At 42.9% G+C, this 14366-nt stretch overlaps 1 protein-coding gene across 1 annotated transcript in view; it reads left to right on the forward strand.

Annotated features, from left to right (window-relative positions):
* LOC145348567 (uncharacterized) overlaps positions 1-14366 on the forward strand; it is a 76122-nt gene that overhangs the window by 51190 nt on the left and 10566 nt on the right. The window contains exons 13-18 of the mRNA XM_080196757.1: positions 748-912; positions 4218-4374; positions 6765-6859; positions 8352-8522; positions 12335-12460; positions 13836-13914. Of these exons, the coding sequence (XP_080052883.1) occupies positions 748-912; positions 4218-4374; positions 6765-6859; positions 8352-8522; positions 12335-12460; positions 13836-13914 (793 nt within the window). The remainder of the gene's footprint in view (positions 1-747; positions 913-4217; positions 4375-6764; positions 6860-8351; positions 8523-12334; positions 12461-13835; positions 13915-14366) is intronic.

Below are 14366 nucleotides of genomic sequence, written 5' to 3' on the forward strand. Positions count from 1 at the left end.
CGGGCTGTCCCTTCAGGCCCCACCCTATGATCCTTGCCTCCTGTACGCCCTGCTCCGGATGTGTTCCACTCCCTGCGGGCCCCACTAGTAACATGGTAATACAGATTAGAATACATTACCATAATTTATTCAGCCTTCCGGTGAGAGGCTGACCTTGTCGGAAATCCGGCTCTCGAGTGATGTTACCAGACCACTCCACCCATCAATGGGCATGGTGAACCAGTAAAATTCCACCTTATATTTGAAGCATATGATCATCAGCAGCATAGGAAGTTCAGAGCTGCTGTCCAACCGGCCAAACCAAAAATTACTGCCTCATTAATGAGATACTGCCTTAAATATCTGGCCAAATTTCCCTTAAATTGCTTCACACCACATGTATCCCTTGGACAGGGCTGTAGCTCATATTTAATACCCTCAGTGCAGAACTTAATCTGTCTGTGCACCTTCCCTCTTTGAGCCAAAGCCATTAATCCCATTTGTGGCAAACACGAACATAATATCTGAGGTCAACTATCTAACCTTTTAGAAATCTTGGCTATTTGAATAATATTCCCACTGAACCTTCTCTTGTCCAGAGTAAACAACCCTCAGTTTATCATCTCCACTCACATGTTCAGATGCTAGGACCAGTGTGGTTATCCTTTTTCACACCATTTCCAAAGCCGGGATAACTTTCTGATGAGGATTGCACACAGCAGTTTAGCGTTCAGTGTACATTGTTCTCCTTCTCTCTGCCCTCTGCAGCCTGTGACAATGTATCCAGCCACTGAGGCAGGCTTTCATGATGTGTCTGGCAATGTCTGGGTGTGGACAGAAGATCATTTTAATGGGCTTCCAGGCTTTGACACCACATACCTGTACGATGACTTCTCCAGCCCCTGTTTTGATGGAGGACATACAGTAATTCTGGTGCGTTATATGCAATTCTTTTTCTGTAATTGTGGGGTTCATTTTACTTCAACTTGTTCTGCAGAAACAGTGTAGATGGGTGATAAAAAACAGTTGGGTTACTTCAGTGCTCCAATCCTGATCATTCTGGATATTAACCTGTAGGTTATGCAGGTGGATGAGACTTCAGGCAGTTTCTCATAAATTGATCCCAGTTGGGTTCTGATTATGTCAGTAGGGAGCTGTTGCAGTTTTAACCAGGGCTTGACTATTCCGACTTTCCTGGCAGACAGAATTAGCTCTGCATCTGCTTCCCAGACACAAGAGTTTTGTTCATCTGTGTGAAAAGTTTATGAGCTCCACCCGCCCTGGATTCACCTCCAATGATCCCCACTCGATTCTTAAGTTTAAGTTTATTTATTAGGATCACAATTAGGCTTACATTAACACTGCAATGAATTTACTGTGAAAAATCCCCTAGTCTTCACACTCCGGTGTCTGTTTGGGTACACTGAGGGAGAATTTAGCATAGCCAATGCATCTAACCCCCTGTATGTCTTTCGGACTGTGAGAGGAAACCGGAGCAGCTGGAGGAAACCCACGCAGACACGGGGAGAACATGCAGACTCCACACAGACAGTGTTCCAAGCTGGGAGTCAAACCCAGGTTCCTGTTCTCCTTCTCTCATGATTACTAACCCTGACCTCCTCTTCTTGAAGCCATTGCCAATGCTGTTATCAAGGCAGTTATTTAAAGGGGTGAACTTCATGGGAGTTTCCAGGTCAGTTTGTCATAATTTTGGGTGAAAAATTGTGGAAACCATGGCCACGATTGACCCATCGCGACCCACAACTTTGCTGGTGGGTCGGGGTGGGAGATGCACATCACTGGCCTTGTACCAGGATTTGTGTACGCACCGGGAACTCATGCACATCTCCCAGAGCCGCAGAACAGTCACCAGTCAGACCACGCTGGAAACCGGTGGGAAAGTAGATAAATAATTTAAATCTTTTTAAAATGTATTTTAAATATGTTTAACAGTTCATTATCGGGAACTTTCAGGTCCCGATTGAATCTCCCATCCCCCCAGAAGTACTTCATTCCGGTGGGGTTTACACTAGCTCCCCACATTTAGGCAACTGGGAGACCCTGCCAGAATGAAGGGGGGACAATCTGGGCCCACTGGTGAGGGTCGGGCAGTGGGGGTGTGATGTCCCCTGGGCATGAGCAACCTGGCAGTGCCAGCCTGTACCTCCAGCACCGCCCAAGGGTCAAAGTGCCCATGTCCAAGAGGCACCTTGGCACTGCCCACTGGGCATCAGGCAGTGCCAAGGGGCGGGGCCTACTGTGGGTGGGGCCCAGGGACAATCGGTGGGGTTGGAGGGGGGTCCTGCTTCCACTCTGCATGGCCTGGTGTGGTATGGAGGGAGGACAGCGATTGAGGGGGGCCTGCCTCCCAGCAGGGTGGGGGGGTCTCACTCGGGTTGAGTCAGCAGGGCAGGGGTCTGCTGGGAGAGGGATGTGGGGTGATCACCACTGCTGGAGGGGATGGACTGTGCATGGGGGCCCTCCGGGAGACACTCCAGGGCTGGCCCAGGAACTGCTGTGGGGGCCATGGGGTGCCTGGAGGAGCAGTATTGCGGGCGTTCCAGGCTGGCCAGCAAACAGTAGACTGGGGCCACTGCGTATGCGCAGAATTCCAGAACAGTCAGACTCTGGCATGAATAGCTCCCCCGCACCCCAGGTTTTAATGATGTTCATGTCTGGGATCTCTGCAGCGCACAGAATGAGGAGATTGGGGTGAGAAGCTGAACTGGCGAAACAGTCAGGATTTAGAACTGCTTTCCTGCCAATTCAACACTTTTGGGAGAATCACAGCCCGTGTGTGCAAATATCATTTTCCCTGGGATTTCTTTGGCTCTCCCACCAATGTTATGGCAGCGAGCAAAGTCATGTCTGGAAATTCACCATGTTTTTTGAGTAGTCTATTTGTCTCTTGCCTTTGAAGAATAGACCCTCACACTTGTTGCATGAACACCCTCTAGGTGACAACAGATTTCAAACATAATCCTAGTTGAAGAAATGTGGAAAGTTTCTCCAAGAGGAAACATTGAAGATAGTCACAGTCTTCTTTGTGAGAAATCATTTGAGGTTGAGTCAATCCATCTCCTTCATCAGATTTGGAGATTTCAGGAAGGGGGAAGGAACTGAAGTGATCATATACTCTTCATGTTATGTTGGCCATATGGTGTGCGTAATAAATTGAGGGCATTGCCAATAATAAATAATTATATGTACAAAAGACCAGACTGAATTAACCATGTGACTGAACAACGATCTTCTCAGGTCCCAACTGCAGGACCCTCTTGACCCTGGGTGCACACTCTTGCTCCTGATTGGCTCAGCCTCCTGCTTTGCCAATCCATGTGTAATGCTGTTTTAAAGGGCCAGCGTTACCATAGGGTGGGAGAAAGGTTTTCTGCCCTTAAAGAATCTCTCTCTCTTCACTCTCTTAATGACAACCCTTCATCACCGGTTCTACAATCAAAGATGCTCAACAAGTGGCAATGTGAAGACTGATAAATATCTTTTCACTCGATGATTTTGGAAGACTGAGAAGGATTTACAAAGGCTTTCCCTGAGGTGATAATTAGATGCAACAGAGTGCACGGGGTGGGATTTTACAGCCTCGCTCATCCTGAAACTATAAAATCCCACCCAACGTCAACGGACCTTTCCACGATCCATCCCTCATCTGCTCCGATTCCCGTGGCGGGTGGGGCAGTAAAATTCCAGCCCATATGTCGGCGACATTTAACCATGAATTGAAAGTAAAGACTCTTTTAATCTTGATGCAGAAGCCTAATGAGCAAAGAACAATAATGTTATCATCAGTCCAGAGGTAGCATTCTTGCTTCTTAGTTGGAGATTTTGGCACACTATTTAATTGACACTTTAATGCAGTACCGTGGGAGATTTGCACTGCTGATTAGTGGTCTTTTGGATGACCCCTTTTGTTCATGTGGATTTTAAAAGTCCCCTGGCATTAATCAAAGAACCACAAGAGGGTTCTCCTGTCAAGCTGATCAGTGTTTATCCTGCAACTAACATTTCTAAACGTGATTATCCGGTTTTTATCTCATTGCTGCTTGTGGGATCTTGCTGTGCACAATTTGGCTGCCATATTCACTAACATTACAATAGCGATTATACTTCAAAAGTGCTTCATTGTCTGTGAAGAGCTTTGGGATGTATTGAAGTAGCTTTAAGAAAAATATAGCATTCATGGTGGAGTGTTGACTTTGATTTTATTTCTGTGTTCACAGGGTGGTTCTTGGATCTCGACGGGTGATGAGGCATCAAGGTTTGCAAGGTTTGCTTTCAGGAGGCACTTCTTTCAACATTTGGGTTTCCGCTTGGCCAGAACGTGCAACCTGTTGAAGACTCCGGTTACAGTGCTGAATATCGAAACATTTGTTCCAGGTATGGGAGGAACCATCACACTGGTCAAATATGGAGCGATTGGAATAGTTGGGATGAAAATGCCAGCCAAACTGGAACAGTACCTAGACCAATTATTGTCTCCACCTGGGGACTAAGAAAAGCAATAATCGGGGATCCAGAATTCAATCATTTATATTTGGAATAATGAATTTGGGAGCTGATCTAGTTTTCTTTGGAAAAGAAGAAAGATTAATTTAATTGAAATTTTAAGGATTGTGAAGGTGATTTGTTAGTTTGGAACAAAAGCAAATATAGTTAAAGCACTCAACATATCAATCAGCATCAATGCAGAGAATAAATGAGTTAATGTTTCAGGTTTGAACTCTCCTTTTCAGATTAGGCAAAATCTTTCCCGTGCAACTGGAATGAGGGTGACACGTGTCAATTACTGCCTATTATTTGTGTGGTTTAACAAGGAATTTAATATTAGTGCAGTCTTTTAACTTAGTTCATAGCACAGAAGAAGCCAGCTTAATCCACCACATCTTTGATGATGCAACTTTATTCTCGCTCTCTCCCCATATCTGGAATACCCCTCTGTCAGCAGGTGTGTGGATCTCCCCTTTAATGAAAGAATTCATTCTGCCACCACTCTCAGTCTCTCGATGGCAAACCCTCATCACTGGTTCCACCATTTGTGAAATCTCTCCCAATGCACGTATCAAAAACCATCATCATTTGACAAAATTCTTAATCTCTATTTATGTTCAAGTAGTGATTGTTGCAATATCTCAAGCCTCTTACCATAACCTATAGCATCCCATTCCTAGTAGTCTCCTAATGAATCACACTTGTATAAAACAATTTTGGGAAGCCTACTATTGTGAGAACATTGAATTACATGTCCCACTTATAAACCCAAAAGGCTGTTTGCCTTTTCCCCACACTATCTTCACTTGTATCAGGGAATTATGTATTTGAACCTTTGGGCACCGTATGATCAACCTTCAGTGTCTTTCCATTGTGCACAGCTTCAAGGACACTACCTACTAACTTGTCTTTCCTTAAGTCTTTTGAAGTTCATCTCATTATTATTTGACATCAGCAGATTTAGTTATTTTGTTCCCTATGGCTCAAAGTCAAGTCATCTTTATACGTTGAGAACTGATATGGCTCTAGCATTAACACTTGGAAGTACCACTTACAGTTTGCAATCAATTCCACAACACCCATATATCTTAACCCTTTTTTGTTTCTTATATTGTAAGCAATTCTTGATGCTTTAGATTAGCCAGAACATTGAAAACTATTTAATCTTATTTAGTATCGATATAAATCCATTCACTGGCACAGTGGTTAGCACTGCTGCCTCACAGCGCCAGGTTCGATTTTGGCCTTTGGCCACTGTCTGTGCAGAGTTTGCACATTCTCCCTGTGTCTGCTTGGGTTTCGTCCGGGTGCTTGAGTTTCTTCTCAGTCCAAATATATGCAGGTGAGGTGCATTGGCTATACTAAATTGCCCCTTAGTATTCAAAGATGTGGGGATAAGATTAATTGGCTATGCTAAGTTGCCCCTTAGTGTCAGGGTAAATTAGTAGGATAAATACGTGCAGTTATAGGGTTTGGGCGTAAGTGAGGTTCTTGTTGGTGCAGGCTTGATGGGCCGAATGGCCTCCTTCTGCACTGTAGGGTTTCTATGATTCTAAAGCATTGCGGTCAGCTTCAACACCAGTTAGTATTCCCTAGATTTTAAAAGGGATCCAATCTCACCTCATGCTTTTGTAAGATCTCACTTGGTTAGTTACTAGGGAAAGGAACAACATCTCGCTGATGTAATGTTCCATCATCACCATTGTAAACAGATCAATATCCTATCAGCACATCACATTCACCACCATCTTGTGACAAGCCAGAGGAAATGCTTCTTTAACACTATGAACAATCTTGAGGTTTTGGATTTCTGGTGACTTAAATATGGGTTGCTTTTATTGAGATGGATCTGCCACATCAATGTAAATAATGGCATATAGCATCACTATAAGCACAGCTTGCCTGCAATTGTGAAGGGAATTTAATATTCTGAGGATTTAAAGCAGTGTCACTGTTGTATTGATGTATTTTATTGGGGGGGTGGTTTAGAAGTTGCATTTGACAATTGAACACATAAACACATGATTGCAAAATGCTCGCAATCTGAGATCCCTTAGCACCTAAGATAGTCAGCAATGCAGGGAGACTGTTAGTGTGACTTAAGTGCCCCTTTAATTGCAGCAGAATGTTTGTGTAGCATTCAATATTGGATGAAGTTCAACAGTTTGTAAGACAAGCAGGGGACAGAAATTAAAAGCAACTTTAAGCTATGCATTGCATTCTTTTGGCACTTCCCGCAGTAAAGCGATTTCCACTAAAGCGACATGTGTTTTCACCAGATAACCCAATCACTGTCCCCAAGGAGACTGTGCAACTGATGACAGTTCCCAGCGCCAACACTCAGCTGTACTATGAATCGGATATTGCCGTGCAGGTGGGTAGGTGCTACATGCCTCTCAGGCCAGTACAATGCCAGCATGGTTACTTAACGGATTGACAGGACTGGATTCTCTGAAAGATACATTTTTCATAAGCTTTCTGTGTGAGATGAATGAAGTGCGTCAGTTCAAACACATCCTGAACAGTATTGGTTGAATGGAGGAACATCAAGAGTAGCATGCAGTACTCCATATGCATAACTGTATTGTTAAATCCCAAATGTTTCACATTCAGTCCACATGCCTGGAATTGCTGCTTTCTTTTCTGTTTTCTTTAATGAGCACCCCAGGCAAGGCTCAGAATAATCATGTTGCAGAACCAGTAAATAATATTATGCAAATATTCTACTTTTCCCTATTTCAGTATTTCTCTCTAAATGTTTCTTTTTCACTCCTCACAGATGTGAATCAGATCAGCGTCAAAACACATATAGCCAGACTCCCCCATTCTAGTGGCAGTTTACCACAGCTGAGTTCAGTGTTCACAGACTATTCAACAATGAGGCAAGGGAATGGAGGTCATACCAGAGACAAGTTGGATCATCATTCAATAAACATAAAAAAATCTGCAATTAAAAGTTTAATGATGACTACAAAATCATCGATTGTTGTAAAAACCCATCTGTTTCTCTAATGTCCTATAGGGAAGGCAGTCTGCCATCCTTACCTGGCCTGGCCTACATGTGACTCCAAACCCACAGCAATGTGGTTGACTCTAAACTGCCCTCAGAGATAGGCAATAAATGCTGGCCCAGCCAGTGATGCTCACATCCCATGAATGAATAAAAGAAAATATGTTCTGTACAATTTTTCTGACTCCCAGCTTAACTGTTTTTAACTTTGGTCTCTCGTATTTAAACCCTTTCCCAGAGTCAACTTTATCCCCAGATCAATATTGTCAATTTCCATCAAAATTTTGAATATGCCACCGAGATCAGTTAAATGTTCCTTAGTTTTAAAAATAAACAAAAATTCAGCTTTTTAAACCTTTTTTGTTAATAACTTCAAGACTTGATCTGATGAAAGCTCATCCAACGGTGACAGAATGATATGTGTTCCTGTCATGTGAGCTAATCAGTACCTCAATATTGGGTAATCGGAGAACATACCCACTCATCAGAAATGGTCATCAGTAATGATGGTAAAGACTAACCACCTTACTATCTGCTTCCACTTACAACAGTCTACTCTTCTTTAATATCAGATAACGGGTTTCACAACTCAAAACCATTTGCCTAATTTGGTGCAAATTACAGTTAATATGAAGTCTCAGTCATGACACATTAGAAATTCAGATTAAGAATTTAGATCAAGCAGAAAGCAGATATAACTCCGTGTTGTGAAACTCAGACATCATTATCTGTATTTCAGATATAGGAAGGAGATTGTCGCTCATCCTAACGGTCTTCATCTGTTTCCATAAATTTTTTGTTTTCTATTTCTTGTACGTTGTGGTAATATTCTTGTGCTACACTATGGTTGACTCAGGAGCAGCTGGAGTTGGAATATGGAGACCTGAATCAAACTGGTTACTGCATCCAACTGTTTGGAATCTGCAAGCAGGCGATGGAGAAGGAGCAGCTGACCAGGAGAACAGGGCTCGTTCTGGGCAGTGGAACTGGCCTCATGTCCTTCATGTTAAGCCAGTTATTTTACAAGGTGATATTTGAACTGATCTTACATATTGATATTTATTTCAAATTATTTTGTTTTCCTTTCCCGCCCCTGCTGAAGTTACAGAATCCTGCATTTCACAGCATCCCAGGAGTCAGGATCACACTTCACCTCATTGCCAAACAGTTTCAGGCAGCACTGGGAGTGTTTATTGGCTTTTCTCATAATTTCTCAGTGCTAGAGCAATTGTTTTAGTGCTATCCCACTCTCTCATTGACATTCTGGTCCAGTGTCTATGCTGGCAGCTAATCTTGGTTATCTCCTCCCCATCCAACTCAAGCCTCCCGGTCCTGACCCAATAGTGTTGGCCAGTGGATCAGCTCCCACTTTCCCTCCTCGTATCTCCCTCCATGGTGTCCGTTCACTTGTGAACAAAGCCTGTGCTGTCTACACTTTGCCAACATCATAGTTTGGATGGGGATGGCACCTTCCCCGAAAGAAGCATTCCCAGCTGGCGATACCTTTCACCACTCACCTTGCCAAGCCTGCGCTGTGCTGGTAAAGATCTTCTATCCGGGTCACACCTTAGCCTGGTACCCCGCTCACCTGCCACTTTCTACTACATTGAACACTATCCTTTCACCTCCCATTTAAAATCTTCATTCCCTACCACCCATAATAAGAGTGCTGTCACATGGATATCCTCAGCTTTTCTCTGTCAACCTCTGCACTCAGTGATTTCTACCTCAACTCATCATCTTCTGTCTTCTCTGAGTTTACTGCCCACTTCTCCTCACTTAATCTCTTTACTGCCTTGTTCCGTGCAAACTGCTAATTTATATTCATGATTGCCCCTTGACCTTGCCATTGTAATCACTGCTCTAATCATGTCAATCACAGATTAGGCCATATCTAATCATTTTCTGTGCCATTCTCCATCTATACCCCTTTTTCACATTTCAATCTCTTTTTGCATCCAGCCTTGGATAAAACTACCTCCGATTTACTTCCAGCTGCATTTTCAAAAGCTCAACTGCCAAGCCTTGAATCCTCAGTTTGCCTTGATGTTTCTGTAACTAATGATTTTCACGACCACCTCCTCACCCCTAGTTTTGAAACCCTAGTCCTGAAAAGTTCCTATTCCTCTCTCTCCCCCAGCCTGTCCTATCTCACTGGTACAGTCGAGTGCTTCCTTAAGGCAAGGGATGCAGATTTGAAAGGATATGGCAGCCAGCTAGTTTAACCATTCATCACCATGGTGATGGTTTTCTATGGTTCAACCAGATCTGGTTGAACCATAGGAAGTGCTCTCAGGCCTGTCTCTCCCCTGTTAAGCCTGCTTACTATTGCAGATCACCATGGGATGCACAGATAAACTCCCGTTACTTTTCTCCACAGTAAACCATCTTCATACAGCCCTTTATCTGTTTCCTCCAACCTCACCAACAATAAGAACGGGGAGGTCTTAGACTTCTTTGTCGCTAAGATTGAGAATATTCAATCAACTAGTTCTGCTCATTCCCTTTCCTTCCCTAGCCCACATGGTCAAAATTCCTTCAAAGGTTCCCCCATGCCTCTGCTCAGAACTGGTCCAGTTTCTCCATTGTATCCTCTCATGCCCACTTTGCTTTCATTCTGTCCATGAGACCCACTTTCTGCTTGCTCAACCCCGGTCCCACTGAATTGTTGACCATGTAGCTTCCTTTCCCAGTCTCCATGCTAACTGACACTGTTAACAGTCCTGTCTCATCAGCTTCTCCTTCTCCTTTAAATTTGATATCACCACCCCACTCATCAAAAAACCCACACATGACGCCACCATCTGTGCAAATTACCCATCTTCAACACACATCCATTTTCATCTCAAAGATCCTTGCGTACGTTGGCACCTCCCTAATCCATGCCCAACTTCTGAAGTCCCATGTTTGAATCACTTTGATCAGATTTCTGCCCCAGCCATACCACTGAAGCATCTCTTATCAAAATGACATGCCAAGTGACTGTGACAAAGGTCCTTCCTTACCCTTCTTGACCTGTCCACAGCCTTTGTCACCACACCATCTGCCTGCAAAGCCTCTTCACTGTCATCCAGCTGGGTGGGACTGTTCTCACCCGATTCCATTCATTTAATCAGAGCAGAGTATCGCTATTTGTGACTTCTCTTCCCACTCACACACTGTTATACCTGGTATCTCCCAAGGATCTATCCTCTTATTTCTTATCTATGTGCTGCTCCTTGGTGATATCATCTGAAAATATAGAGTTAGTTTTCACATGTTCACTGATGACAATCATCTCTCACCACCACCTCTCTCTATTCCACCATTGTTGCTAAATTATCAAATTGCTTAGTTAGTTAATATCCAGCACTACACCAGCAGAAATCTCCTCCAATAAATTACTTCTACATGTTTTCGGGTCTCACCACAGGTACTATTCCCTAACTAATGACTCTATCCTTAAGTCTTGCTGTTTTGTTTGACCCCAAGATGAACTTGCAACCACAAAGTTGTCCAATCACCGAGGTTGCCTATTTCTATCTCCATAACATCACGTACCCACATCCCTACCTCAGTTTGTCTGCTACTGATAGGCTCATCCACATTTTTGCTATTTTTAAACTTGAACTGTTTGCTGATTCTGGGCCAGGCACTCATGTTCTACTTTCTGATATTTTGAGGTAACCTAAAACTCTCTTTCCTCGCTCCATGTCTTGTTCCACTCTCACCATGAGTACATTGGTTTACATTCCCTCCTGGTCAAGCAAGCAGCTTTACGATTCTCCTCTCTGTTTTCGAATTCCTCCGCAGTCTTGTTCCTCTCTATCTTGGTAATTTCCTTCATGCCACAGCTTTCTGAGGCATCAGAAATCATCTCATTCTGGTTGCTTCAGCATCCCAGATTTTAATTATTACACCATTGGTGATTGTGCCTTCAGAGACCTAGTGGTGAATTTTTCCCTACCAGGGGAATCGTAATGCGTGAGAGGCGTACCATGGAAATGTCTGTTGACCTCAGGCAGGGTTTTCCGGTTCTGGGGTGAGACCGGCTGGAAAATCCAGCCCTGGAATTCTCTCCCTAAAACTTTCCACTTCTCCGCTTCTTTTTCCTCCACAAGGAAGCTGCATAAAATCTACCTCTTTGACCAAGCATTTAACCATCTGCCTAATATCTCTATACGTGGCTTGGTGTTAATTTCTGCTTTGTAACAGTCCTGTGAAGCAGGTTTGGATATTTTATCATGTTAAATATGCTATGTAAATACAAGATGTTGTTGTCAATTCAAGATAACGAGCCCAATTGTATTGATACAAAATGCAACTATTGCACAACCCTGTAAGGAACAGCTAGCTAATCACAAGTCAGGGACTGAACCAAAGACTGAAGTAAGGCTGAATGGCCAATCCATCTGTGGGAGGAAACTGGATCAAACAGAGGAAACCCACGCAGACGCAGGGAAAATGTGCAAACTCCACACAGTGATCCAAGCCCGGAATTGAACCCGGATCCCTGGCACTATGAGGCAGCAGTACCACCTGCATGAGGCTGAGCAATTCCCCTTGAGACTTCACTTGAGTTCTACTGCTGTGATTAGTAAAGTATAATGGGAAAAGTTTCCTCCATTTAATAGAATTGGAAATGTGTTTATAAAGGACATGCTTGCAATGTTGTTGAACAGGAGAAAGCCTTTCATCCTCCCTCCCCTCCCCGATATGAATGAAGATCCCACCCCAGTATCTGACCAATATCTACAGTGGTACTGAGCGTCCTCAACGTGATATAGTGTTCAGAGTGGAGTATCAGATATCCAGTCACATCATGCATTAACTCGACTGCTGTTCATTTGCTTTCACTAGGTGATCGGGATAGACTACTGTGGAAGGTTCATTGAGACTGCACAGCAGCTAAAGCTTTCAGGATACCAAAACTCTGAGATTAAAGTTCCAGATTATTTGGACAGAGAAAGGGTTGTGTTCAAACAGGTAAATGTTTTGAATGCTGCAAAAACAATTGTTTAGTTTTTCTTCTTGATATAAACATGGCATTCACTGAACTTTTATAATAAAGCCTTTTAAGAATATGTAAAGACCCAATCTATTCTCACCCCCACCTTCTATCTTCCCACATCCCATGAATTCACTCCCTCCTCAAAAATGCATCTCATTGTTTTATAACCATTTGTGTGGATATCTCTTACAGGTTATTTCACAATCCTATTATAGATTATTGTATATTAAATAGCGCTGCATAAGAGTATTTTATAGATTATAAGTATTATGTATATTTTGTAGAGTTTTATAACATTCCACTTGATTTCTTACTCCAAGTCACTTATATTCTTTGCCATGGAGCACACTTTATCTTCATCCTGTCACCCTGACTGAGAGCACACAGCAAGGAGTTCAGTGTTTAATCTATGAATCTGGGGAGACAATAGAAGCAGTCTGCATTGATCCAATCAAATGCAAATTAAATAGTATCCCTTCGGAAAACAAATTGTGATATTGTACAATAATAAACTGAAACGTGACATATGGGAGAGTAATATGCTAGAATCGAAACTGGCAACTGTGACCCTAGGATTCCCAAAGTTTTCCAACGACTGGAGGTTTTCCTCACATCATGTCTATGTCAGCTGTAGACTAATTGATAGAGATTGGCTGCCATGATTAGTCAGTAATTCCACTGTAGTTATATCAGGCAGCAACTCAGATCACAGGAGGCAAACTAAATGTATTTTGGTCTTTTCCATCTGGCAATTCCTATGTCCCAAGTTGGTGGCATGGTGGCACAGTGGTTAGCACTGCTGGTTCACAATGCCAGGGACCCGGGTTTGACTCCTGGCTTGGGCCTCTGTCTGTGTGGAGTTTGCACATTCTCCCCGTATCTGCATGGGTTTCTTCCAGCGCTCTGATTTCCTCCCACAGTCCAGAGATGTGCGGGTTAGGTTGATTGGCCATGCTAAATTGCTCCTTAGTGTCAGGGGATTAGCTAAGGTAAATGAATGGGGTTATGTGGATTGGACCTGGGTGGGATTGTGGTTGGTGCAGACTCAATGGGCTGAATGGCCTCCTTTGACACTGTGGGATTCTATGCTTAGCGTTAAGCCTTTCTGGTTTGTGTACAACATATACCCACTAAGCCAAATGGATGTTATTAGAAACCTATTTCTTATCAGTACTTTTGTGTAGGCACACAAAGCAAATGAGGACATGTTGCTACCTTATTAAAATATCTACAGGAAACAATGGGACAGACTGTAGAAATGTGCAGGTTTTCTCACCGAAACTCCTTCAGATTCTTGAAAAGTATTTTCCAAACCATTTGAACTAATTGTATGCATGTTTGACTTTACAGCTAACGTGGATTCCTAATGAAGTTGGACATCATAGTTTTATACTTCTCGATTTCTTGGATAGAACCTTTAATCCCTCAGGTACAAATGTTGCATTTTAATAGATGCCTTGAAGAAAGTAAAGGCTTGAGTGCTATTCTACTGAAATTTGCTATTTGCTTTTGTTTTCATTGTTTTAAGAATTTTTTTTGTCTGGTAGAAAATAGCTGTCAAATTAAAAGTGACCTCTGAAAAAAATGTTTTAATACACTGTTCACTCCTTTAAGTGTGGAAAGATCTTTTGCAGAATGGAATCCTGCCATTCCTGTGGAAAGTGGGGAATGTATTATGACTTTGTAGAGATGCTGTGTGTAGAATTCAGCTGCATTAAGTTATGGTGGGGCACGTTTCAATTACCTATGACTTGTATCTCAGTAATCCGTTCTGTAAATACACATGTGACTTCTAATCTCAGGATTCTTAATCTTTAAAGTAAATGACTTCAGGCTGTCTCCTCCTGCCCTGAGAATGCCGACTGGGATCCTGCTAGGGTA

This window comes from Carcharhinus amblyrhynchos, chromosome 9, assembly GCF_965287045.1.
Source record: "Carcharhinus amblyrhynchos chromosome 9, sCarAmb.v2.hapA, whole genome shotgun sequence".
NCBI lineage: Eukaryota > Metazoa > Chordata > Chondrichthyes > Carcharhiniformes > Carcharhinidae > Carcharhinus > Carcharhinus amblyrhynchos.